At 41.2% G+C, this 25,097-nt stretch overlaps 1 protein-coding gene across 2 annotated transcripts in view; it reads right to left on the bottom strand.

The window, feature by feature from the left end:
* The window catches only part of timeless (timeless circadian clock), an 86,508-nt gene that overhangs the window by 52,663 nt on the left and 8,748 nt on the right, over positions 1–25,097 (bottom strand). For both annotated transcript variants that reach the window (XM_072248769.1, XM_072248768.1), the window contains exons 4-14: positions 24,962–25,076; positions 24,238–24,300; positions 23,599–23,700; positions 19,827–19,982; positions 18,807–18,940; positions 7,502–7,589; positions 6,002–6,178; positions 5,540–5,757; positions 2,367–2,470; positions 968–1,137; positions 335–460 (exon numbers count right to left, since the gene is read on the bottom strand). In XM_072248769.1, coding sequence (XP_072104870.1) covers positions 335–460; positions 968–1,137; positions 2,367–2,470; positions 5,540–5,757; positions 6,002–6,178; positions 7,502–7,589; positions 18,807–18,940; positions 19,827–19,982; positions 23,599–23,700; positions 24,238–24,300; positions 24,962–25,076 — 1,453 coding nt within the window. The remainder of the gene's footprint in view (positions 1–334; positions 461–967; positions 1,138–2,366; positions 2,471–5,539; positions 5,758–6,001; positions 6,179–7,501; positions 7,590–18,806; positions 18,941–19,826; positions 19,983–23,598; positions 23,701–24,237; positions 24,301–24,961; positions 25,077–25,097) is intronic.

The following is a 25,097-nucleotide window of genomic DNA, read 5'->3' on the forward strand; positions in this document are numbered from 1 at the left end:
GTAATGCCTGCAAGAAAACAAATGTCAGGGCTGTATACGATGATGTATACTGCATGTACTTCACTAATAAATTTACTTTGAACTTTGAATATATATCGGACCTTTCAGGAAAGAAACTACTGCTACTACTACGTCAACTCAGGCCTAGGGGGCTGGCGTCAGGAAAGAAAAGGCAATTAAAACACAAAATGCATCAAATTTTGGTATTACGTTAATGGAGAAACACTGCAACCCTGGACTGCAGCATGAAAGATATATTCTTCAGCAACTCTGATCATTACAAATAGCCATTTCGAGGGGATCTTAGCTTGGTACTTATCTATCTGGCCTGTACCTCTGCACATCTGCCAAGCTGCTCCAATGTTGTTTTCCAGATTTCCTCAAGTTCTTCTTGGGATTTTTCTGATGAAGCAGGTGCATTCTGATTTGATTTCGGCTTCTTCTTTTTCACGTTCTTTCTCTGTTTCAATAAATAGGAAATATTCAAACAACTATATTCTGAGCAACCACCATCACAAGACCACAATATCTGTTATTTACAATGCCTTCATGGTCTTGTCCCTATAACTCCTCCAGTCCCTGGAAGATCTCTGCAGTCCTCCAATTTCAACCTCTCAATCCCTCCATCTCTCCAGCTCTGGCTGTTGTGCTTGTAACTGCCCGAGCTCTGGAACTCCCTCTCTATAACTCCCTGCCCCTCTCTCTCTCCTTTCCGTGTCCCCAAGATCCGGATCTCCCCCCCTACACCACTCCGCTCCCTTCTCATTTAAGATGATTCTTAAAATCTTCTTTGACCAAGCTTTTGGTCACCTACCCAAATACCTTGCAATTCAGCACAAGGTCATATCCCATTGAAATCTTAACCTTGGGGAAAGGAAAGAACTCAGCTTGCTCTGAACTCTAGAATAGAATTTTTTTTTTAAACTGATGGCTGTAGCACCAGGTGTGACTTAAACACCAATATTACCTGCACAATAAGATTATTTTTGCCTTTACAGAATTTCTCAATCATCCGGATGAAAAGATGGGTGGTTTCAACTAGATCTTTCAAAAATGACTTGGGTTGCGTGGTTGCATCAAACTTCCGGAATAATGTTAAGAACAATTCCCGGAACTCCATAACATAGAAGATGTTACCTGAAAATGACAAAACGCAAACAGAATCATAAGCCAATTGAATTCCTAAATTTCAATTTAAAATATGTGTCATTTGATATATTAGCCCCCACCTCCCATGTAATCCCCTTGGGTGGATTACTTCCACATCCATTAATCTTTTTGCTCTCAGGAGAGTAATTTCAACTTCCGTACATGCACATTTCCGAAGACCACCCCCATTCCCCCAGCCTGCCCACTAACACATGAACGATTCTGATAGAAGTTTTCTATGGGAAATGTAAGCAGTAAAGAATTTGAGGGTAGGCCTGGTACATAAAAGATATCCACATGAATAAGAATCAATTTCCTTCTTACAAAACTATATTAATTATATCGATGAACACCCCAATTCCATCAATTAATGATTTAAAGTGACAATCTCACCTCAAAGCAACGCACTCAAAATGCTAGAGGAACTCAGCAGGTCAGGCAACTTCTATGGAGAGGAATAAATAGATAACATCAACTGTTGCTTCCTCTCCATAGATGCTGCCTGATCTGCCGAGTTCCTCCAGCATCTTGAGCGCGTTGATCTGGATTTCCAGCATTTGCAGAATCTCGTGTTTGTATCTCACCTCAAGGCCTGTCTTGTGAAACACAGGCATTTTGTAATATTATTACTTACACTACATTGAGATTTATAGTAACAGAATTTATCATTTATACCCTACACTGGTTCTACCTCAATAGGTTAGCCAATAAATATGTAACAACACAAAGGATTCAACTTCAGGTTTCTGTGAAGACTGATTAAGACTGCAGTGAGGAAGGGAGGTGGTAGGAAATCATCTCATTCCTGGCTGCAATGGAGCCAGGAAAATGCTGGCCCTGCTGAAAGTGTCTACAGGTTTAGCTGTGATGCAAACTACAAATGAAGAGTGGAATGTCACAATTAACATGGCTTTCAGCTCCATCATTATCCAGTGACTTCAGCTGAAAAATGAGGATGTCAAGTGATTAGGCATGGATGCAGATCCCAATATAATTGTTTATTAACACTTTTCAAACAAGCTCTCATCAGCTACAAAGTGGTAGGTCGTTTTAGATCAAGACAGGGACAAGAGGTAGAAGAACCAGGTCTGCAATTTTTTAAAACCATACACAACGCAGGAACGAAAAGCATGAAATACATTTGATTTTGCAGTTTTCCAGGTCAAACAATTGGATGGAAATGCAAATTAGTTTGTTTATTTCTTTAAAAATCTTACATTTGATAACTCTGGCACTCTCTCGCAGATTTCCGTCCTTGGAGTGGTCCATTTCATTAATGGTGCTGAGCAGCTCTTGGTAAGCTTTCAGAGCCAGATGCATTCTGAAAGAAAAAGGTCTTTTTTAGCTGTAGTATGCAATCTTTTTTGTCTTATTGGTTATTAAACACCATAAGTCAGTCCGAGCATTTTCATCCTGGCAGTTACTAAATGTCTAAAACACTGTCTGGTATGGAGGGGCTACTGCACAGGACCAAAAGAAGCTGCAGAGGGTTGTAAATCTAGTCAACTCCATCTTGGGCACGAGCCTACAAAGTACCCAGGACATCTTTAGGGAGCGGTGTCTCAGAAAGGCAGCGTCCATTATTTAAGACCTCCAGCAGCCAGGGCATGCCCTTTTCTCACTGTTACCATCAGGTAAGAGATACAGAAGCCTGAAGGCACACATTCAGCAATTCAGGAACAGCTTCTTCCCCTCTGCCATCCAATTCTTAAATGGACATTGAAGCTTTGGACACTACCTCACTTCTCCTTAATATACAGTGTTTCTGTTTTTGCACATTTTTTAATAACCTATTCAGTATATGTAATTGATTCACTTGTTTATTATGTTTTATTTTATTTATTATTATTTCTCTCTCTGCTAGATTATGTATTGCATTGAACTGCTGCTGCTGCTAAGTTAACAAATTTCACGTCACATGCCGATGATAATAAACCTGATTCTGAGCAGAAAAAATGTAAAAGTTGCTGGTGAACGCAGCAGGCCAGGCAGCATCTCTAGGAAGAGGTACAGTCGACGTTTCAGGCCGAGACCCTTCGTCAGGACTAACTGAAGGAAGAGCTAGTAAGAGATCTGAAAGTGGGACGGGGAGAGGGAGATCCGAAATGATAGGAGAAAACAGGAGGGGGAGGGATGGAGCCAAGAGCTGGACAGGTGATTGGCAAAAGGAATATGAGAGGATCATGGGACAGGAGGCCTAGGGAGAAAGAAAAGGGGGGGGGAACCCAGAGGATGGACAAGGAGTATAGTGAGGGGGAGAGAGGGAGAAAAAGGAGAGAGGGAGAAAAAGAATGAGTGTATATAAATAAATCATGGATGGGGTACGAGGACGAGGTGGGGCATTAGCAGAAGCTTGAGAAGTCAATGTTCATGCCATCAGGTTGGAGGCTACCCAGACGGAATATAAGGTGTTATTCCTCCAACCTGAGTGTGGCTTCATCTTTACAGTAGAGGAGGCCATGGATAGACATGTCAGAATGGGAATGGGACGTGGAATTAAAATGTGTGGCCACTGGGAGATCCTGCTTTCTCTGGCGGACAGAGCATAGGTGTTCAGCGAAACGATCTCTCAGTCTGCGTCGGGTCTCACCAATATATAGAACGCCACATCGGGAGCACCAGACGCAGTATATCACCCCAGCCGACTCACAGGTGAAGTGTCGCCTCACCTGGAAGGACTGTCTAGGGCCCTGAATGGTAGTGAGGGAGGAAGTGTAAGGGCATGTGTAGCACTTGTTCCGCTTACAAGGATAAGTGCCAGGAGGGAGATCGGTGGGGAGGGATGGGGGGAACAAATGGACAAGAGAGTCGCGTAGGGAGCGATCCCTGCGGAAAACGGGGGGGGGGGTGGGAGGGAAAGATGTGCTTAGTGATGGGATCCCATTGGAGGTGGCGGAAGTTACGGAGAATATGTTGAACCCGGAGGCTGGTGGGGTGGTAGGTGAGGACAAGGGGAACCCTATTCCTAGTGGGGTGGCGGGAGGATGGAGTGAGAGCAGATGTGCGTGAAATGGGGGAGATGCGTTTGAGAGCAGAGTTGATGGTGGAGGAAGGGAAGCCCCTTTCTTTAAAAAAGAGGACATCTCCTTCGTCCTGGAATGAAAAGCCTCATCCTGAGAGCAGATGCGGCAGAGATGGAGGAATTGCAAGAAGGGGATGGCATTTTTAAAAGAGACAGGGTGAGAAGAGGAATAGTCCAGATAGCTGTGAGAGTCAGTAGGCTTATAGTAGACATCAGTAGATAAGTTGTCTCCAGAGATAGAGACAGAAAGATCTAGAAAGGGGAGGAAGCTGTCAGAAATGGACCAGGTAAACTTGAGGGCAGGGTGAAAGTTGGAGGCAAAGTTAATGAAGTCAACGAGCTCAGCATGCGTGCAGGAAGCAGCGCCAATGCAGTCGTCGATGTAGCGAAGGAAAAGTGGGTGACAGGTACTAGAATAGGTTCGGAACATAGATTGTTCCACAAAGCCAACAAAAAGGCAGGCATAGCTAGGACCCATACGGGTGCCCATGGCTACACCTTTAGTTTGGAGGGAGTGGGAGGAGCCAAAGGAGAAATTATTAAGAGTGAGGACTAATTCTGCTAGGCGGAGCAGAGTGGTGGTAGAGGGGAACTGGTTAGGTCTGGAATCCAAAAAGAAGCGGACAGCTTTGAGACCTTCCTGATGGGGGATGAAAGTATATAAGGACTGGACATCCATGGTGAAAATAAAGCGGTGGGGGCCAGGGAACTTAAAATCATCGAAAAGTTTCAGAGTGTGAGAAGTGTCACGAACATAGGTAGGAAGGGATTGAACAAGGGGGGATAAAACAGTGCAACACACATCAAAGTTGCTGGTGAACGCAGCAGGCCAGGCAGCATCTCTAGGAAGAGGTACAATCGACGTTTCAGGCCGAGACCCTTCGTCAGGACTAACTGAAAGAAGAGCTAGTAAGAGATTTGAAAGTGGGATGGGGAGGGGGAGATCCAAAATGATAGGAGAAGACAGGAGAGGGAGGGATGAAGCCAAGGGCTTCCCCCTCCCCCTCCCACTTTAAAATATCTTACTAGCTCTTCCTTCAGTTATACATTTAATCCAGTCTATTCTGAATTAAATTACATCACCATAATAACTCAGGAGACAAGACCATGCAACAATTGTGGGTTAAAAGAGAAAAATCAATGAGTTCCCACTTGGGCACTGCACTAGAGATCAGGGAGCATCTGTAGGAAAAATTAATGAAACCGGAATAAAACTAGAGAAGAAAAACAAACGTAATGTGGTAAATGCAGCCAAGTGGAATGCAAGAACTTAATATATTTGACAGTTCTTTACACCACCCCTCTCCAAACTAAGAGAGATAGAAATAAAGGCGTATTCCTTCGCCCTTTGGAATCAGTTTGCCTTACCGTCTTGACCAAGAACTAGCCGCTGCCTTGTCGGTTAGCATCATCTCATAGTAGTTGGTGATATTACGCTCCACAAAGTGAAACGCTCGAATGGTGACAGTCTCGGATACCAGTTCAGGGCGGAACCTATACACCCTGTTGAACCTCATGAAGAAGGGCATGGCCCATAGGTAGTAGGTCTCATCATGCTGCTGTGCTTTTTCACGTATGAGATTGTCCTATAAATGGAACGAACACACAGTTATAGATTAAAGCATTATTTGTGTATGCACACAGTTCCCGTTTAATTGCAGTGTTATTTCAGTTAAGAGTGGCCAAAATATCTAACTATATAAGCTATGCTTCCTATCAGCATTGGAAAGTTAAACTACAAAAAAAAAATTCTGCATCCCAATCCAACAACTATTTTTCAAAACATTGCTTGCAAACAGGGATAAAGTAGCACACACCTTACCAACTTACCTTTACTACGTACATCAGTCTGTTATAACAGTTCTCCAAGAAATCAACACAAAATTCCTTCAGGAACAACCTCACATTCAGAGCAGAACGCCGCTTGCTCTCCACCTCTACTGCAGCCTGTTTCCTCCTTGGAACTTTGCTGGTCTTCTTGCCACAGTCGTGACTGTAGTTTTTAAACTATGATAATTCATAAATAATAATTAAATAAATATCAAAACTGATCAAACGTTAGAGTGAAAATCAAAACTACTACAATTCCAATCCCGACTCTCTGCAACCCATATATCATGCGTTTAGAGTAGCAAGTAATTGGTCTGACACAACAGCAGAGCATACAATACTTATATAATTACTATTTTAAAATTATCTTCTATTCACTTGAACATCATTCAAGGCAAGAAGTTATTCACTAGCTCACTGAACACAATAAAACAATATACATATACAATCAGTGGCTACTTTATTAGGTATACCTGCTCATTAATGCAAATATTGAATCAGCCAATCATGTAGCAGCAACTCAATGCACAAAAGCATGCAGACATGGTCAAGAGACTCAAGTTGTCGTTCAGACTGAACATCAGAATGGGGAAGTAATATGATCTAAATGACTTTGACTACAGAAAATCGTTGGTTTGAGTATCTCAGAAACTGCTGATCTCCTGGGATTTTCATACACAACAGTCTCTAGAGCTTACAGAGAATGGTGCGAAACACATCCAGTGAGTGGCAGTTCTCTGAGCAAAAGTGTTATTATTGCCTTTTTTTTCTTGTGATCACAAGACGCTGTTGGACAGTGGTAACGTAGAAACTGCAAGTCCAGTTCACTGGTTTCTTGGTGAGACTGACGGCGGGGGAACAGTATGGCCTCAGTTGCTGCGCAGCGGGCATCCATGCTGGGCTGGGGGTCAGCCTTTCTCATTGGTGCTGCCAAATTGTGTTTGTCTGCAGCTACGAGATGAGGAACTGCTGCAGAAAACGTGGCTCCAGGACAACATCTCATGCACCATCATTCTACAGTTCATGACACTCATGGACTTGGGCTATATTATTATTATCTTTTACTGCTATCGTAATTATATGTGCTATATGTGTCTTGTGCTGTGTGTGACTGTTGGGACTGGAATTTGTTACTACAAAACATTAAACTAATTCAAAGGAAGACACAGGAATCCAAAATGTGAGTCTAACTTTGAGTTTACTTTAAGTGAGGTGCGCACGTATCACGTGGTAGCGTGATGCTGTATGCAATTCATGTATTTATACATATAATCTGTAATGAATTATTGAAACAAACAACACTTAATCAAACAATATATTTACAATATTTACTTAAATATTAACTACACAACACTGCACCTTGGAACACTGTTTCGTTTAGCTATATTCACATGTATAGTTGAATGACAATTAAATTTGAACTTAAGCTGCTGCTGCCAATTCCATCTCTAAATGCCAATTATAGTAAATAGACCAAACATTTGTAAAGTTTTCACTCACCTTGTGAACTCCCATGTGACAAACAACATCCCTATTTGCAATTGATTTCAAGCCTTGTATGAGGTATGTTCCCCCAAAACGGGAATGCCTAAAGTAAATAAAGCAGATTTTTAACAAAACAAATTACATTTAAAAACGCTTCAAAAATATTGTGCACATATAGTAGTTGCAGGTGTGCATGTAATGGATGGACAGCAGGGAGACCCAAGGTTCCCCAGGAGGGAGGAAGGGTCAAGATTAGAAGGATTTTTACAATACTTGCTTGTTCTGCAGCACTGCCAAAGAATGGGATAGACAAAAAAAAAAGTAGAAATATATAACATTACAGAACAGTACAGGCCTTTTAGCCCACAATTTTGTGCCAACCTTTTAACCTACTTAACATCAATCTAACTTTCCCCTTCCTCCATAGCCCTCCATCGTTCTATCAACCATGTGACCAAGAGCCACTTAAATGTCCCTAACATATCTGCCTCCACCCCACCACATTCTGAGTTTTAAAAAAACTACCTGACATCCCTTATAACTTACTTTAAAATTATGCCTCCTCATATTAGTCATTCCCACTCTGGGAAAAAGTTTGACTATCCACGAGATCGCTACCTCTTATCAGCTTGACAACCTCTATCAAGTCACTTCTCACCCTCCTTTGCTCTAAAGAAAAATACCCTTGCTCTCTCAATCTATCCTCATGGCAGCATCCTGGTAAATCTGGCACCCTCCCTTAAGCTTCCACATTCTTCCTACAATGAGGTGACCAGAATTGAACATAATATTCCAAGTGAGTTCTAGCCAGAACTGTAAAGAGTTGCGACATTACCTTGCAGCTCTTACACTTAATCCCTTGACTAACACAAAATACACCTTCTTAAACATCCTACCAACTTGCACGGCAACATCTATGGACATGGACCCGGACCCCAAGTTCCCTCTGTTCCTCCACACTGCTAAGAATCCTGTCATTAACCCTGTATTTTGCCTCCAGGTTCAAACTTCTGAAGTGTATCACTTCACACTTTTCCAGATTCTCAGCACAGCTCTGTATCCTTTCAAAGTCCTGTTGTAACCTACAACAATCTTCTACACTATCAACACCACCACCAATCTTTATGTCATCTGCAAACTTACAAATTCACCCTTCCACCTCCTTATCCAGGTAATTTATAAAAATAAACACACAAAGAGCAGGGTCCCAGCTCAGACCTGCGCAGAACACCACTGCTCACCAACCTCCAGGCAGAAAACGCTTTATCAACAACCACCCTCTGCCTTCTATGGGCAAGCCAATTCTGAATCCACACAGACAAGTTTCCCTGGATCCCTTACCTTCTGACTTTCTCAATGAATCGACTGTGTGAAATCGTATCAAACACCTTACTAAAACCGATGTACACCACATCCACTGCTCTACCTTCATCAGTCTGAACTGCAGCCAATCAGTGAGCGGGCGCGTGAGAAGAAAAGGTGACTTCACACAGGTCCATGACTGAAGATTTTAAAAAGCCCGCTTCACAGCAGCTTTTGGAGTTTGAACTATGACCAATCAGTGAACAGGATTCATTAACAAAGGCGAATAAAAATAAGACAGGGGCAAGTGGAGTGGCAATTGTGTGAGTGGGCCAGTGTTAAGAGTGGCTTTGACTCATCAGGCTTGGGCGAGGTAAGTATCTCGTAAGCTTCTTCTCCTTTCCTAGACTGTTAAGGCACAGTTAGAGCAGTGAAAATGGGTCTCAGGCAAAACGTGGAACAGATACTAAGTAAGACGATAAAAATATTAAATCAACAGGAAAGTAAATTGCTTGACCAGGAGGGAAGATCGCGATGGAAAATATCAGGACATACAATGTTCCCGAAGGAGCGGAGGGTTTATCTATGATGGAGTTTGTAGGAAAGTTGCTGCCGGACGCGCTAGAGATTCCCTCCACTATGGAGCTTGAAACTGAGAGGGCGCATCGTGCGCTCATCCTGAGGCCTACTGGAGACAGAGGAGATAAGCCACGCTCAATAGTAATTAGATTCCTTCGATACAATACCAAGGCGGAGATTCTACAAAGGGCCTGGGGTAAGAAGAGGGTGTTTTTGGACGGGAAATTAATATATTTCAATCAAGATTACCCCCCCCCCCAGCGGTCCTGCAGAAATATAAATACTCTGCAGTAAATCAAATATTAAAGCAAGGAAAGATTAGATTCCAAACTCCGTACCCTGATAAACTGCGGGTGTTTTATGAAGATGGTATGCAACTGTATCAGACAGTGGAAGAAGCAACTACAGACATGAGGAACAGAGGGCTGCCCGTCAGCGTGATCAAACTGAGGGAAAGCCTGGCTGAGCAGTTATCTTGATCTGCTTGGGAAATAGTAAGAGAACCGAGAAAGCAGGGGACGGGAAGAGGGTTAGAGAGTATCAGGAAGAGACTGTGAGTTTTCTGAAGACAGCCCAGAAGAAGAGCCATAAGGTTTGGCTAACTTTAAAAGTGTTGATAAGATAAACGGAAGCAAAAAGAGACAGTGTTATACCTATTTCAAGAAATATTTATAATGTGGATTTTATATTACTCAATTTTTAAAATTCATTCATTCACTCCATTTTCCCCCACCTAAATGAAAATATATATATGGGAGGAATACACAGGGAAATCTTTTCTGTGTAATAGACATAGACTTGTTCACTTACTTTTATGGGTACAAGTGTCCCCCGCTTTTCAAACGTTCGCTTTACGAAACTACACAGTTACGAAAGACCTACATTAGTTACCAGTTTTCGTTAACATGTGTTTTCACTGTAACAAGAAAAGGCAGTGCGCAAAAAAAAAAGCAGCGCACACCCCGAGCAGCCGCTCTCCCCTGGATTTGGAACTGCATTCTAGCCGGCATTGCTTAAACACGTGCCTGTGAGCAGCCGTTTGCAAGATGAGTTCTAAGATAACGGAAAAGCCTAAAAGAGCTCATAAGGGTGTTACACTTAGCGTAAAACTAGACATAATTAAGCGTTTCAATCGTGGTGAACGAAGTAAGGACAAAGTGAGTTTGGCTTGTGGAAGTTGACGAAGATGATGTTGAAGAGGTTTTGGCATCCCGTGAACAACAACTGATAGATGAAGAGCTGATGCAATTAGAAGAGGAAAGGATAACAATTGAAACCGAATGCAGTAGCGAACGGACCGAAAGTGAAGTTGTCCAGGAACTGAACGTGAAGCAACTGCGTGAGATTTTCGCTGCAATGATAAAGTACGACTTTAATTTTGAAAGGGTATGTCGGTTTAGGGCATATTTGCAAGATGGTTTGAGTGCTTACAAAGAACTGTATGATAGAAAAATGCGCGAGGCTAGCAGTCAAGCATACTGTCGTTTTTCAAGCCTTCCACATCAGCCACAGCAGACTACGAACCTCGACCTTCGACATCGGGGCAGGCAGACATAGAAGAAGATGACCTGCCTGCCCTGATCGATGATGAGATGACACCCCAGTGTCCCACCACCCCAACCCCCAGGCCGCGAACAGATACCGATTCGCGGAGAATGCAGCAGTAGCCGGAACGCACCCAGCACATCTTTAAGAAAAAAGCCAAGATAAACAAGCTAATTAATTAGGTGCCGCCCGGCACGTAAATGTCGGCCCAGGTCAGAGACGACGCAATCGGCAATTGCCTTTGATCTGGGCCAACATTTACCTGCCGGTCGGCACCTAATTAATTAGCTTGTTTATTTCAGCTTTTTTCTTAAAGATGTGCTGAGTGCATTCCAGCTACCGCTGTACCCCTGCATTCTCTGCGGATCAGTATCGGTTCACTGCCCAGAGGGTGGGGGCCACTGCACCACCCCAATCTCCGACGACTCAGCCTAACACACCATCATCAGTGTGCTCGATGTCTTCCCGATTCCCATAAGTGATACTACACTGTACATACGTTACTTCTACTTTATATAGGCTGTGTATTTTTATGTGTTATTTGGTATGATTTGGCAGCTTCATAGCTTAAAGGTTACTGGAGAGTGTTTGTGCTGAGAGCGCTTGCGTGAGATTTTCTGCCAAGAGCACTTGCGCCATGTTTCTGCCGAAAGCGCTTGCGTGAGATTTTCGCTACGGAGAGCAGTGCGGCAATGATTGTGGAAAAGTATTTCTACTTTATATAGGCTGCGTATATATCATATCATTCCTGCTTTTACTATATGTTACTGTTATTTTAGGTTTTATGTGTTATTTGGCAGGTTATTTTTGGGTCTGCGAATGCTCACAAATTTTCCCCATATAAATAAATGGTAATTGCTTCTTTGCTTTACGACATTCCAGCTTACGAACCATTTCATAGGAATGCTCTACCTTCGGATGGCAGGGGAAACCTGTATTGTAATTGGGGCCCCCAACTCACAGGGAGGAGGGGCTATCCCCCACGGCTAGACATTTCCTCTAACTCAACCCAGGGTCATCTAGTAGAGACCTCAGCCTTGGAATTACACCTTTGTTGCCTTTTTTATTATTCGCATCTCTTGGTTCTTATTTGTTCAGGGAGTAGATCGATTAAGTCTTACTCCGCTAATTTCAATGATATATTGACAGATAAATACGCATGGCTAAGGACAAAGTAAAATTCATTTCTTTTAATGTCAATGGGCTGTTAAATCCAATCAAACGCAGTAAAATTCTATCAAAAATGAAAAAGGAACAAGCCCATGTAGTATATTTACAGGAAACTCACTTAAGTGATAATGAGCATGGAAAACTAAAGAGAATGGGTTTCACTAATTTGTTTTTCTCCTCATATAAATCAGGACATAGGAGAGGAGTTGCTATTCTTGTCTCAAGCAAGCTAAATTTTGAAAAAGTATTTGAAATGGGAGATAAGGAGGGCAGATATATTCCGGTAAGGGGGGAATATAGATGGAAATTCAGTTACTCTATTGAATATATATGCACCTCCAAGAAGTGATATTAGTTTCTTTCAGAAAATTACTGAGAAACTGAAGAAACTAAATTATGGTAACGGAAACAGGTGTCCTGATATGTGGGGGAGACTTAAATTTACGATTACAACCAAAGTTAGACTCTTCCAATAGAAAAACCTATGAAACAACATCCTTACACAAGAGAGTTAATACACTTTTTGAGGATGTTGGTTTAATTGATATATGGAGGGACTTTTCCCCCGACAGAAGGGATTACACTCATTATTCTGCCCCCCATTCTGTATATACAAAAATAGACTATTTCATAACATTTGGAAAAGACAAAGACAAAATAAACACCTGTGGAATTGGGACAATAGATGTAAGTGACCATGCACCTATATATTTATCTGTTGATTTTGACCTACAACCAAAGAATACTATTTGGAAACTAAATTCAAGTCTACTCAATGATCTCTACTTTAAGGAACAAATTAAAAAAGAAATTGGTCTTTACTTAGAACTTAATGATAATGGAGAGAGGTTTCACCTCCCATTCTATAGGATACTCTGAAGGCTGTCTTAAGAGGGAAAATTATAGTGATATCTTCACATAAGAAAAAAATAAGGAATAAAACATTATTGGAATTACAAAATAGGCTGAAGGAACTAGAAAAAAACACAAATTGAATTTGGCACAGGATACATTAGAGGAAATTTTAAAAATTAGGGATGAAATTAATAGTTTGGCTATGCAAGAAATCAGGAAAAATTTAATGTTTCTGAAACAGACATTATGAAAGTAGATCTAAGTCTATGAAAATACTGGCATGGAAACTGAAAAAAAATAGCAAAAAATACAATTCATAGAATTAGGGATCCAAGAACAAAAATGATAAAAAATAAACTAAGAGAAATTCGAGAAGCTTTTGAAGTGTTTTACAAAACTCTATATTCCAAAGTTCCAGGGGGAAGCACAACCCAAATTGACACTTTCCTGAATTCTCTAGCATTACCTACTTTAAGCGAAGAACAAAATAGAACGATGACTGCTGACATAACTGAAGTTGAACTAAAAGCTGCAATTAGTAGGCTTAAATTAAGCAAGTCACCAGGTTCAGATGGGTATACGGCAGAGTGGTACAAAGAATTTAAAAATGAGTTAATTCCTGTCTTACTCCCCACACTGAACTGGGCTCTAAAAAAGACACAAATGCCACCCAGCTGGAAGGAAGCGATAATCTCAGCTATACCGAAAGAAAGCAAGGATAAAGTGGAATGTGGGTCATTTAGACCAATATCCGTTCTTAATGTAGATTATAGATTATTTACCTCCATCATGGCCAAACAATTAGAAGAGTTTCTACCCATACTGGTACATAAGGATCAGACAGGTTCTATACAACAACGTCAAACACAAGACAATATACGAAGGGCACTTCACATTATGAATCATATACAAAAAAAATAAAATTGAAGCAATAGTGATAAGCGTGGACGCTGAAAAGGCATTTGATTTGGTTAATTGGAATTTTCTTTACAGAGTTTTACATAGATTTGGTTTCCATGACACAATTATTAAAACTATACAGGCACTATATGATAACCCTACTGCTAGGATTAAAATCAATGGATATTTATCAAATAGTTTTACCCTAGAAAGGGGCACGAGACAGGGTTGTGCATGGTCACCGCTACTCTTCGCATTATATCTGGAACCATTAGCTCAATACATCAGACAAAATGAAGATATCAGGGGAATTACTATTAAAGGGACAGAGCATAAATTGACCTGTTACGCGGATGACATTTTGATCTATCCAGAGCAACCAACATACTCTTTACCTAAATTGATGCAATCCTTTGAACAATATGGTCAAGTATCAGGATACAAAATCAAAATAGATAAAACCCAATTACTTTCATATAACTATAGCCCACCAAGAGAAATTGAAAGTAAATATTCCTGGGCATGGCAAACAGTCTTTCAAATATCTGGGCATGGCAAACAGAGTTTTTTCCAAATATTTGGGCATCATTATGCCAAAAGATTTGTCAAAATTATCAGAATGCAATTATCAGCCCATATATAAAAAAATTAAGGAAGATATAACAAGATGGAACCTAATTCCTTTTTTTAGTTTCAGTTCAAGGATTGAATCTATTAAAATGAACATATTGCCCAGACTATTATATCTCTTTCAGACCCTACCAATAGAGATTAATCAGAATCAATTCAATGAATGGAACAAAATGTTATCAAGATATATTTGGCAAGGTAAAAGGCCTAGAGTCCGTCTCAAAACTTTGCAATTAGCCAAGGAAAAGGGGGGACGGGGCCTACCATCTCTTAGAGATTATTATGAGATTATATGAGATTATATGGCCCTTGTGGCTACGGGGATCAGGGGGTATGGAGAGAAGGCTGGGGCGGGGTTCTGAGTTGGATGATCAGCCATGATCATAATAAATGGCGGTGCAGGTTCAAAGGGCCGAATGGCCTACTCCTGCACCTATTTTCTATGTTTCTATTATTTTGCAGCACAGTTGAGAGCTGTGATATGTTGGTGCAACCCATCATATGACACTCAATGGAAAAACATTGAGGAGGGGATACTTTCCAACCCCATACAGGCAATTTTGGCTGATAGCAACCTACGAAGGTACATAAGTACTATTGTTAATCCATGGGTGAAATGGACTCTTAAAATATGGAAAACTATTATAAAAGAATATAAACTAGAGGGAGATATTGCAATTCTTAAATGGTGTGCATATGACTCGGATTTTATGCCAAATAAATTGGATGCTAGATTTAAAGACTGGACAGCTAAAGGAACAACAGTTCTTTGCAATATAATGAAAGAAGGAACACTGTTCAGTTTTGAAATGCTTAAAGAGAAACACTTATTAGGAAAACAAGACTTTTATCAGTATCTACTGTGACAAAAGAGGGTTACAAAAGTACACATAGACTAAGATGTTAACTGTCCTGTGCTAGCACCAGTGGGATCATCAGTTGATCTGCCACCTGTCTTCAGAAGAGAGAGATAAGTAAGACAATGGAGCAGCATTTGGAAATGTTAATGAAGAGACGAAAGAGTTTAACGGAAGGAGACGCCGGTCTGAGTATTGTCAAGACCGGCTCCTTTTGAACCCTGAACTGTTTGAAGTGTGATGGACAGGCGATACCCCAGCAGGGGGATAAAAAGGGGCAGGTTCGCTAAGACACCACACACAACACCACGAGGTAACGAGACCCTGGAAGCGGTGCGCCCCCACAAGTCGGTAGGAGTTTTGGAGGTCTGGCCGCGGGACCAGCCATAGACGCACAGGGTGGAAAGATACGGTCAGCGGGAACCTGGTGTGTGTCCGCCCTTGCCTGGGTGCCGGGTTCACCGCTGAAGAACGATCGTGTCTGGAACGAAGGGGTCACAGTCGGTGACCTCAGAAGACATTACCAAGGACTCGCCCGAAAGCTAACTGCGAGGAATATCGAAGGTCTGTGTGGAATCCGTTTTGAATATTCATTCGCTTTCGCTCTCTCTCCTTTTCCCCACCCAACGGCACAACAGTGATTACTGCGAACTGAACTGAACTCAATTGAACTGAACTTTGCGTCACTTGAAACTGGTCATTTACCCCTAGACTGCGATAGAGCTTGATTGATCCTATTATCCTAGTTCTGTGTACATGTGTGTTTATTCATTGCTAACCTGTTGCATTTATATCCTTACTATTAGAGTACTGTGCTGCTTATTTCTTGAATAAAACTTTCTTAGTTCCAGTAATCCAGACTCCAACTGAGTGGTCCATTTCTGCTGGTTTGGCAACCCAGTTACGGGGTACGTAACACTACAGATGCGACAGTATGTTAATAGGAGGATTAAAAATATAACCAAGGCAAGTACATGTTTGATAGAGCTATTTAGAAAAGCATATAATTCAGATAACGGTAGTAGAATCATTTCAAGCATGTATAAGGGTTTGTCAAATCTTAAAACACATTTGACTTCATACATTAAGACAAAATGGGAGAAGGAAGGAGGGATAATAATATCTGAGGAAGACTGGACAATAATATGGAGGTATCAATGGAAGTGTACCAGTTCACAGAAATGGAGGGAGTTTGGATGGAAAAACTTGATATTTTATTCCACCCTCTCAGAAATCCCATTATGATAGTCACCTCCCTGTTTGCTAGAGAAATTGTGGAAATCAAAATGCAAACCATTATCATATTTTCTGGAATTGCCCCGTTATCAAAGACTATTGGAGTGGGATACACAATACCCTACAAGACATTTTTAAATGTGAAATACCCTTAGAAAGTAAGACCATATATTTTGGGTATGTACCTCAGGAATGGTTGAAAAGAGATAAATATTTAATGAATATACTGCTGGTGACTCTTACCAGGAAATGGTAAAAAGACTCTTACCAGGAAATGGTTATCACAGGAGAGCCCAACTTTAAATGCATGAATGGAAATTATAATGGATATTTACAAAATGGAGAAGATAACAGCATCTGTTAATCATAAGTTGGAACAATTTGATTCATACCGGGAAAAATGGTTCAACTACATTACACCTCATAGGCCTGATTTTATTCTCACAAATCAATGGATATGTTGTAAAAAAAAATCACTCCCTACTTTGTACATAGTTTTCTCCTTTTGCTTGTTCTTTCTTTCCTCTCCTTTCTATAAGTGTATAACTCAGATAAATATTATGTGGAGATTTGTGGCAAATATGATTATATGATATATATGTGCAATATCTGAAATACATCTTATGGAAATGTTCGTTTGATGATGAACTTCAATAAAAAATAAATTACAAAAAAAAAAAGAAAATGGTTCTAGGGGCTGTGTGTGTTCCTTGTGTGAGATGTGGGAATTCTGCGAGACCTCCAGCCTCTCAGATAACCACATCTGCACCAGGTACATCGAGCTGCAGCTCCTCAGAGAACATGCTAAGGAACTGGAGCTGCAGCTTGAAGACCTTCAGCTCCTAAGGGAGACTGAGGAAGTGATAGATAGAGTTACAGGAAGGTAGTCACTGCTAGGTTGCAGGAGGCAGGTAACTGGGTGACTGTCAAGAGAAGAAAGGGAAGTGGGCAGCCAGTACAGTATACCTGTGGCTTTTTAGAGCAGCTCGTGTTTGAGCCCATAGGGAGATCAGCTGTTCTGGATTGGGTATGGTGCAATGAACCAGAATTAAATAGAGAACTTAAGTTTAAAGAACCTTGGGACAGTCATCATAATATGATAGAATTCACCCTGCAACTTGAGGAGATGCTAATGTCAGATGTATCAGTATGACCATGCAGTGAAGGGAATTACAGAGCCATGAGAGAGGAGCTGGCCAAAGTTGATTGGAAGGAGACACTAGTAGGGATGACAGCAGAACAGCAATGGCTGGAGTTTCTGGGAGCAATTTGGAAGGCGCAGGATAGATACATCCCAAAAAATTAGTATTCTAAAGGCAGGATGACACAACCGAGGCTGACAAGTCAAAGCCAACATAAAAGCCAAAGAGAGGGCGGGACGTACCTAATACAGTGGCCACTGAGTGTATAATTAACTCCACTCTCCAATCAAATCTGATTTAGACAGAGTCAGGTACAACCCAATTTGAATACCTATCATTGTAGTTTCCACTATCAATCTCATCAATTATTTCATCAGAAAACATGACGGAATTTGTATTCTCTGCATCAGAGAACAGTTCTTAAGTGGAGGGCTATGTAGGAGGAAAGGATTCAATTGATTGTAGAGTGGGTTAAAAGGTCTCACATTGTAGGTCAAAGGACCTATACTGTGCTGCTGTAATATTCTATGTTCTAAGTGGAAGTATGTACAAAAGCAATCTTGAAGGCAACACCCAATTCAATTAATTCCAATTTGTGTACTAGTCAAAAATCATAACACTCCAACAAGTCTTACTGAAAATATTACTGTCACAGTCCAAAAGTACAAAAATATACTTGATAGAGGTATTTACCCTTTCAGCATTGACACCCATGAATGTGCATTCTATAACATTATTGGTTATAGCTGCTTTCCACAACAGACTTTTCAGAACATTTCCAGTTGATTCCATTTTTTAAAAATAGGGATGAGGGATCTGAGATACATGGAGAGACTGGAGTAGCTGAATTATTCCCTTTATAGCATAAGAGATCGGTAACAAATTGGTGCAGAGTGAAGACAATTGACAAGTAACAAAGGAAATCCAAAGGGTTCATGTCGGCGCTTATGATCTAAAATGTTTTATGTAAAAGGGTAGTAGGATATTTCTATGCTTTGACGGACTATCATTTGAAGGACACACTAATTCTCCAATCAAGTACAGCAACCCACTTAGGGCATCTACCCAATTGTGCTGTAATATTTCATACATTTCACTTCTCACCTGGTCCCCCTTTCAAAAGTTCTCTTCTTCTTTGCAGCCAGCTCTCTCTGCTTTAAGATTTCAAGCTCTCTGGACTCATTCGCTTTCTGCTGTTCGGTTTTTACTTGCCCTGTGGTGGCAAGCTGTTCAGGGTTCTGCAGGAAAAATTCCAAAATAATAATTCTAATCAAACTTCTGACCCTCAGTTCACCAAAACTGAGCCGTGGCTAGAGTTTTTGTTGAGCTTGGGATTCATGACTGTTTTGTATTAGTTGGTTTACAACTAATAAAAGGTACCGTCTCATTCAAGATAGGTCCACAGCTTTGATGTTGCACTATACTGATCTCAAGTGGGAAGTACACCTTAACGATATTCAAAAACAAACACAGAAAATCGGGTAGTGGGCAGAAAACAAATTGAAAAGTTTGGGCAGCATGGAAGCATAACACTATTACAGCACCAGTAACCCAGGTTCAATCCCGTTATTGTCTGTAAGGAATTGCATATTCTCCCATGACTGCATAGCGTTTCCTCCTGGTGCTCCTAATTACTCACATGGACGTAACTGGGTGGTGTAGGCTCATTGGGCTGGAAGGGCCTGTTACTATGCTGTATCACTAAATAAAACAAAAGTAGTACTCAGGTCTTGAACCACAAATCAACCTTCACCCAGGCTAGTTGTCACGTCACTTGCAAAATGATTATTGGGATATGCTGAAGGGCAGCTCTGTGCACTTATATAAGCACATTCAGAGCCTCAATATGCACTGACAATATCAGTCTAGATATCTCGAGTTCAAGCCACTGGAGTGGGGCTTGAACCCAGGAATTACTGACAAAGTGCTAGTGATGGAAGCATAGCTCACCTGCAGCCTCCATCCCTATCACATTTCTGAGATCAGGGAATGTGAGTGCAGGAATAAGAGCACAAACCATGGTCTGCCATTACACATTAATACAAAGAACTTCAACTGCAGCCAAAATGCACCATTACTAAACCAATTCCACCACTCTGTTCATGCCGCCAATCAAACACTAACCTGATTTCTGAACATGAGGGAGATTATCTCTAGTATGTGCATGGCCCACTGTTGCTCGTCCTGGGAAGCAGCCAAGAACTTGATTAGATCATCCATCCCACTCATGTGAATGGCCCACAACACCTTATCGTGCATGCTGGCATCATCGTCAACATTCTGCAGGGAAATAAAATTAGGCACTAATGATAGAAAAGATATAAAATTACTGAAAAAAAAAATTAAACACACAAGAGAAAGCAAAATTAAGGTGCTGTGGTTCAAAAGAACTTGTTTGCCAAATGATTATTTTGTTGAAAACAAAGAGGAAGTTCAGCCATTTTCCCCTATCTCTTTGCAACATAGAGACAGTTGCCCCCCAATATTCCCAACCTCAGAGCATAGACCAATCTGAGAATCACAGTACAGTACTGTGGTACATTCAGATGAAGGTAGTTAGATCTTAGGACTGAATTATCTGAAGGTGTGTGGCTGTAGGGAGGCAAAAAACACGCGATCAAAGACAGAAAACTCGGAAAAATAATTAGCTTGGATTTCTGCCCTGATCACCATTCCCTGATGTTGGCTGAGAAATGTACAAGTAGGAATGTGATAAATGTAGCTGATTCATTCATCTCTCGTTGCAACAAAATACTTCGGCTCAAACATGAAGGATGCGCACATAGATAAGATGACAAACAGCAAGTGAAATCAAATACCAATGATTGTGAAGCAAAACGCATTTTGAAGAGTTTGTTGATGATAATGGAGCTTTAAGAGCTTTTAATTATTGATATTGCTAATTTGCTCAGAAAGAGTTTGATACAATTTAACAGTTTGAGTGAATAGTTAGGTTATCAGAAATAGAATAGTACAATGAGCAAGATTAAGAAAGCTCTGTGATGTGAACTTTATACTTTTTGACCACTAAATTCTGCGATTGGAGATTTAATGTGAACATCACAGCTTCAGAGAAACTCAACATATCTACAGTACTTCCCAAATAAAGCGACAGCTCGTGATTCGTAAGTGAATTAGCTTTCAGCTGAACTTTATTACTTGTGGTACGCATAATAAACACAAGACTTGTCAGTCAAACTAATTCATGCCATTTTAGAGTTATAGAGCACTACAGCATACAAAAAGGTTCTTCAGTCCATCTAGTCTGTGCCAAATTGTTTTTCTGCCCAGTCTCATCAAGCCGCACCCGGACCATAGCCATCTATACATCTCCCATCCATGTACTTACCCAAACATGTCTTGAAAGTTGAAATCGACCTGCATCCACTACCTCCACCAGCAGCTTGTTTCACACTCTCACTATCCTCTGAGATGTTCCCCTTTCATCCTTAACCTCTCGTTCTAGTCTCACTCAACCTCAATGGGAAAGGCCTGCTTGCACTTACCCTATCTACAACCCCTCATAATATTCTACACCTTTATTAAATCACCCTCCTCAATGCCCGACATGATCTACAAGATGGAGGCACACATGGATCCAGCAGTCACTCTTGCTCCAACCAGCAGTGAAACTTTGTATCCTGTCCATTTCTATGACCAAAACAGTAACAGCAGTAAAATCTGCAAATCTACCTCACTAACGAGCAGAAAAACAAAGGTGCTGCACAGCTACAGACGATCACAGGGTGCAGGTCTACTACAGCTACTCAGGGAAGCAGCCGTCGGAAGCGGTGGGCTCGAACGTAGAAGTGTGGTAAGTACACTGGTATAAAAGTGAGACTTAAAGTGGATCTCTTCAGGCCTGCACTCCCACCGATTCTACTCATTAATTTTCGATCGCTGGAAAATAAACTGGATTAGCTGCATCTGAACCAGTGGGAGATGAGGCACTGTTGCACACTCATCTTGACAGAAAAGTGGCTTCAAGACGCCATTCCAGACTCAGCCATCCAGCTAGAAGTCCTATTCTCCTTTCAGGCAAACAGAAATGCAGCAACCTCCAACAAGATCCACTGAGGAGGTTTGTGTGTCTACATAAATTAGAACTGATGTGTGAACGCCTTGGTAGTAACGGAGATAATGCTCACTGGAGATAAAGCTTTTAATGGTGAAGTGCAGGACCTTCTACCTACTGCAGGAGCTCACTGCTATTATGCTTATTGCTGTTTACATCCACCCCTCTGCTAATGCTGGGGAAGCACTACAGGAGCTCTACAGTGCAATCTGCAACCTCAAAGTCACTCACCCCAACAGTGCCTTTATTGTTGTTGGCAACTTTAAATTATGCCAACTTAAAAACAATCCTACCAAAGTTCTACCAGCATGTCAACTTTGCAACCAGAGGAGGGAGTATATTAGACCTGGTCTACACTAACATTCATGGAGCCTACACAGCTATCCCACATCCTCACTTCAGGTACTCAGACCACATATCAGTTTTGCCAGTTCCTGCATACAGACCACTGGTTAACGAGTCAAATCAGTTCACAGGGAGATCAGGACCTGGCCAGAAGGTACCACTTCAGCACTGCAGGACTGTTTCAAAAGCACAGACTGGAGCATGTTCAGGGAGGCGGCTACCTACAATCATCACGTCAACACTGATGACAGGATCGGTGACTGGCTACATAGGAAAATGCATCAGGGACGTTACCCTGATTAGACACTACACTACCGGGGCAAACCAGAAACCATGACTGACTGCAGAGGTTCGTGCACTGCTTTGGGATCAGGACGGCGCCTTCAGATCGGGGGCTCAAACCACATCAAGTTCACTGACGATTGGCCTCGTCAGCAACAAGGATGAGTCGGCACACAGAGAGGAGGCAGAGAGGCTTGTCAAATGGTGCAAGAACAACAACCCGACTCTCAACGTGGACAAGACAAAAGAGATGATTGTGGACTTCAGAAAGGCACAGGTCAACCACTCTCCATTGCACACCAATGCCTCTGCCGTGGGGAGAGTGAAGAGCACAAAGTTCTTTGGTGTGAGCAGAACAGACGATCTAACTTGGACCCACAACACCTCCTCACCAGCCAAGAAGGCATAGCAGCATCTACACTTTGAGGCGATTGAAGTGTACAAGGCTCCCCACCCCCATTCTAACAACTTTTGTACAAATTGGTACAAAGCAAATAAGTAGGAATCCATCTGGGGCATCCACTGTTCTTGAAACAGGAGCAGCTACAGAATTAGCCAGATTAGATTTACATGACACAAAACAGAAATTAAAGAAACCTGAAGGTATAATTCAGCAGGAGGTAGCATAGGGGCAGTTATATGGACTTGCTACACACAGTGGAAAATAAGAACACTGTTTTTATTTTGCTGTTAACATGTGGGATTGATATCCAGAGATGAGGTCAACTGCGAATGAAGTATGCTTAAGGAGCAATGTGTTGTGCTGAATTATGACACAAGAAAATATCAATGCACACATTTGTGCTCTTCAGACATTCTGCTCCAGTATAATGTGCCTCACACCACTGAGGTACAAGATCTGCAATTGTTAGCAGAGTTCAAATGACAATGGCAAAATTAATTTGCTGTCAACAATCTTCTGTTTTACAAAGTTATTTTCTACCTCTGTACTCAGCCGTCTTAAAAAAGATGAGCCCTATTTAAATATCCTAATTCCTTTCTGAAAGCTGAACCGAATACCCTTGCCATTAATTACAAATGATAAAAGATAATGCACCAACAAGTTAATGTTGTTTACCCCATGAGTGATTAATAATAAAACAGCACTAATGGGAGTCTACACAACATTATAAGCCAAAAATAAAACAAAGAATCTTAACATCTATAGAATAGAGATAATTTGTCATAACAGACCTTCTCCTCCTCAGGTTCAGGGGGCACATGTAGAACATTTCGAACCAGTAACAAGATTCTTTCAATCAGTAGGTTATCCTCCTCCTGCCTCTGTTCCCAGTCCTATTACAGAAACATTTGTATGTTAAAATCATACAAGCAAGCATGATTCCTGTAATAGTAGCAGTTCAGATAAGCTCAATCACAGGGAGCCAGCTTGATCCTTTAAAAGTAATTTTAAAATAATTGTTAAGTTAATTCAATCACATTCAAGTTAAAACTGTTGCCACTAACAACTGAAGGTCCAAGAAATGATAAATAGGTTCAACATCTATAAATTACAAGCTTTAGAGGTAATATTAAGCAAATAGCTTTAAAGAATATTGTCCCACCTCTCCAGAAGTTGAGGCCACTTGCTAAGATAAAACTCCAATTGTTTGACTTTTTAAATGTACAAGGCCAGGCAAATTTGGAAAATGCGAAATTGCAGCAATAGTCAATGAAAAGGAATTAAAATCAGTACTTCTGCCAGTACTGGAAAGTTAAGATCAATGGTAAGGACTGAGTGCTGCACTGGCTGAGATTACCAAACGGCATTGTCAGTACCCACTGAACTATCATCAGCATTTCTCTTTTGAATAAAGCTATATTTTTACTTACTAGTTGCAAGAGATCATAGAGCTTTTCACTGAGAATTCCAAACACCTTTTCATTTGCAAAAGCCTACAACATAAAGACAACAGATGTGAGCACAATTTTAAAAACAATGCACATTTCTGTAGGTATGCTCTACAAATTATTCCAGTTGACAACACGGTTGGCAGCACGGTAGAGTAGCCATTAGCTGTATAGTGCCAGTGATCTGGTTTCAATTCTTGTCATCGTCTGTAAGGAGTTTGTACGTTCTCCCTGTGATGACATGGTCTTCCTCTAGGCTCTGGTTTCTCCCACATTCCATAGATGTATGGGTCAGTAAGTTGTGGGCATGCTGTGATGGTGCTGGAAGCATGGTGACACTTGCGGGCTGTGCCCAGACATCCGCAGACTGTGTTGGTCATTGAGACAAATAATGCATTAATGCATTTCACAGTATGTTTCAATAGACATATGACAAATAAAGCTAATCTTATAAAATCCTTAAACACTAAATCAACAGAGATCATTATACCACCCCCCCAACACCAAGAAATAAAAACTCTTAAATTTCTAATGCTATTCGTTTCCCTGCACCAATCACTATCCTCTTCTTCCCCCAGGCCCCACCCCCCATACTCTCCACTCTCTTAGGGTCACTGAATAGAATCTGTGGGTGACCTAGCCTCTGCCTTATGACTTGTTGTGATGCCACCCACGAATTGAAGAAGAGCTTGCTTTGTTTACTTGCCTCTTTGTATGCCTGCAGATATGAAACCACTTGCAGAAAGTGATACCTGAAGGTGGGGTTGGTAGGAACTTTCCCAAAACACAAAAGTGCTGGCTGTGTTAGATTTACCAGCAATCTAGATGCAGGGGAGAAATAT

The sequence above is a fragment of the Mobula birostris genome, chromosome X (assembly GCF_030028105.1).
Source record: "Mobula birostris isolate sMobBir1 chromosome X, sMobBir1.hap1, whole genome shotgun sequence".
Classification (NCBI taxonomy): Eukaryota; Metazoa; Chordata; class Chondrichthyes; order Myliobatiformes; family Myliobatidae; genus Mobula; species Mobula birostris.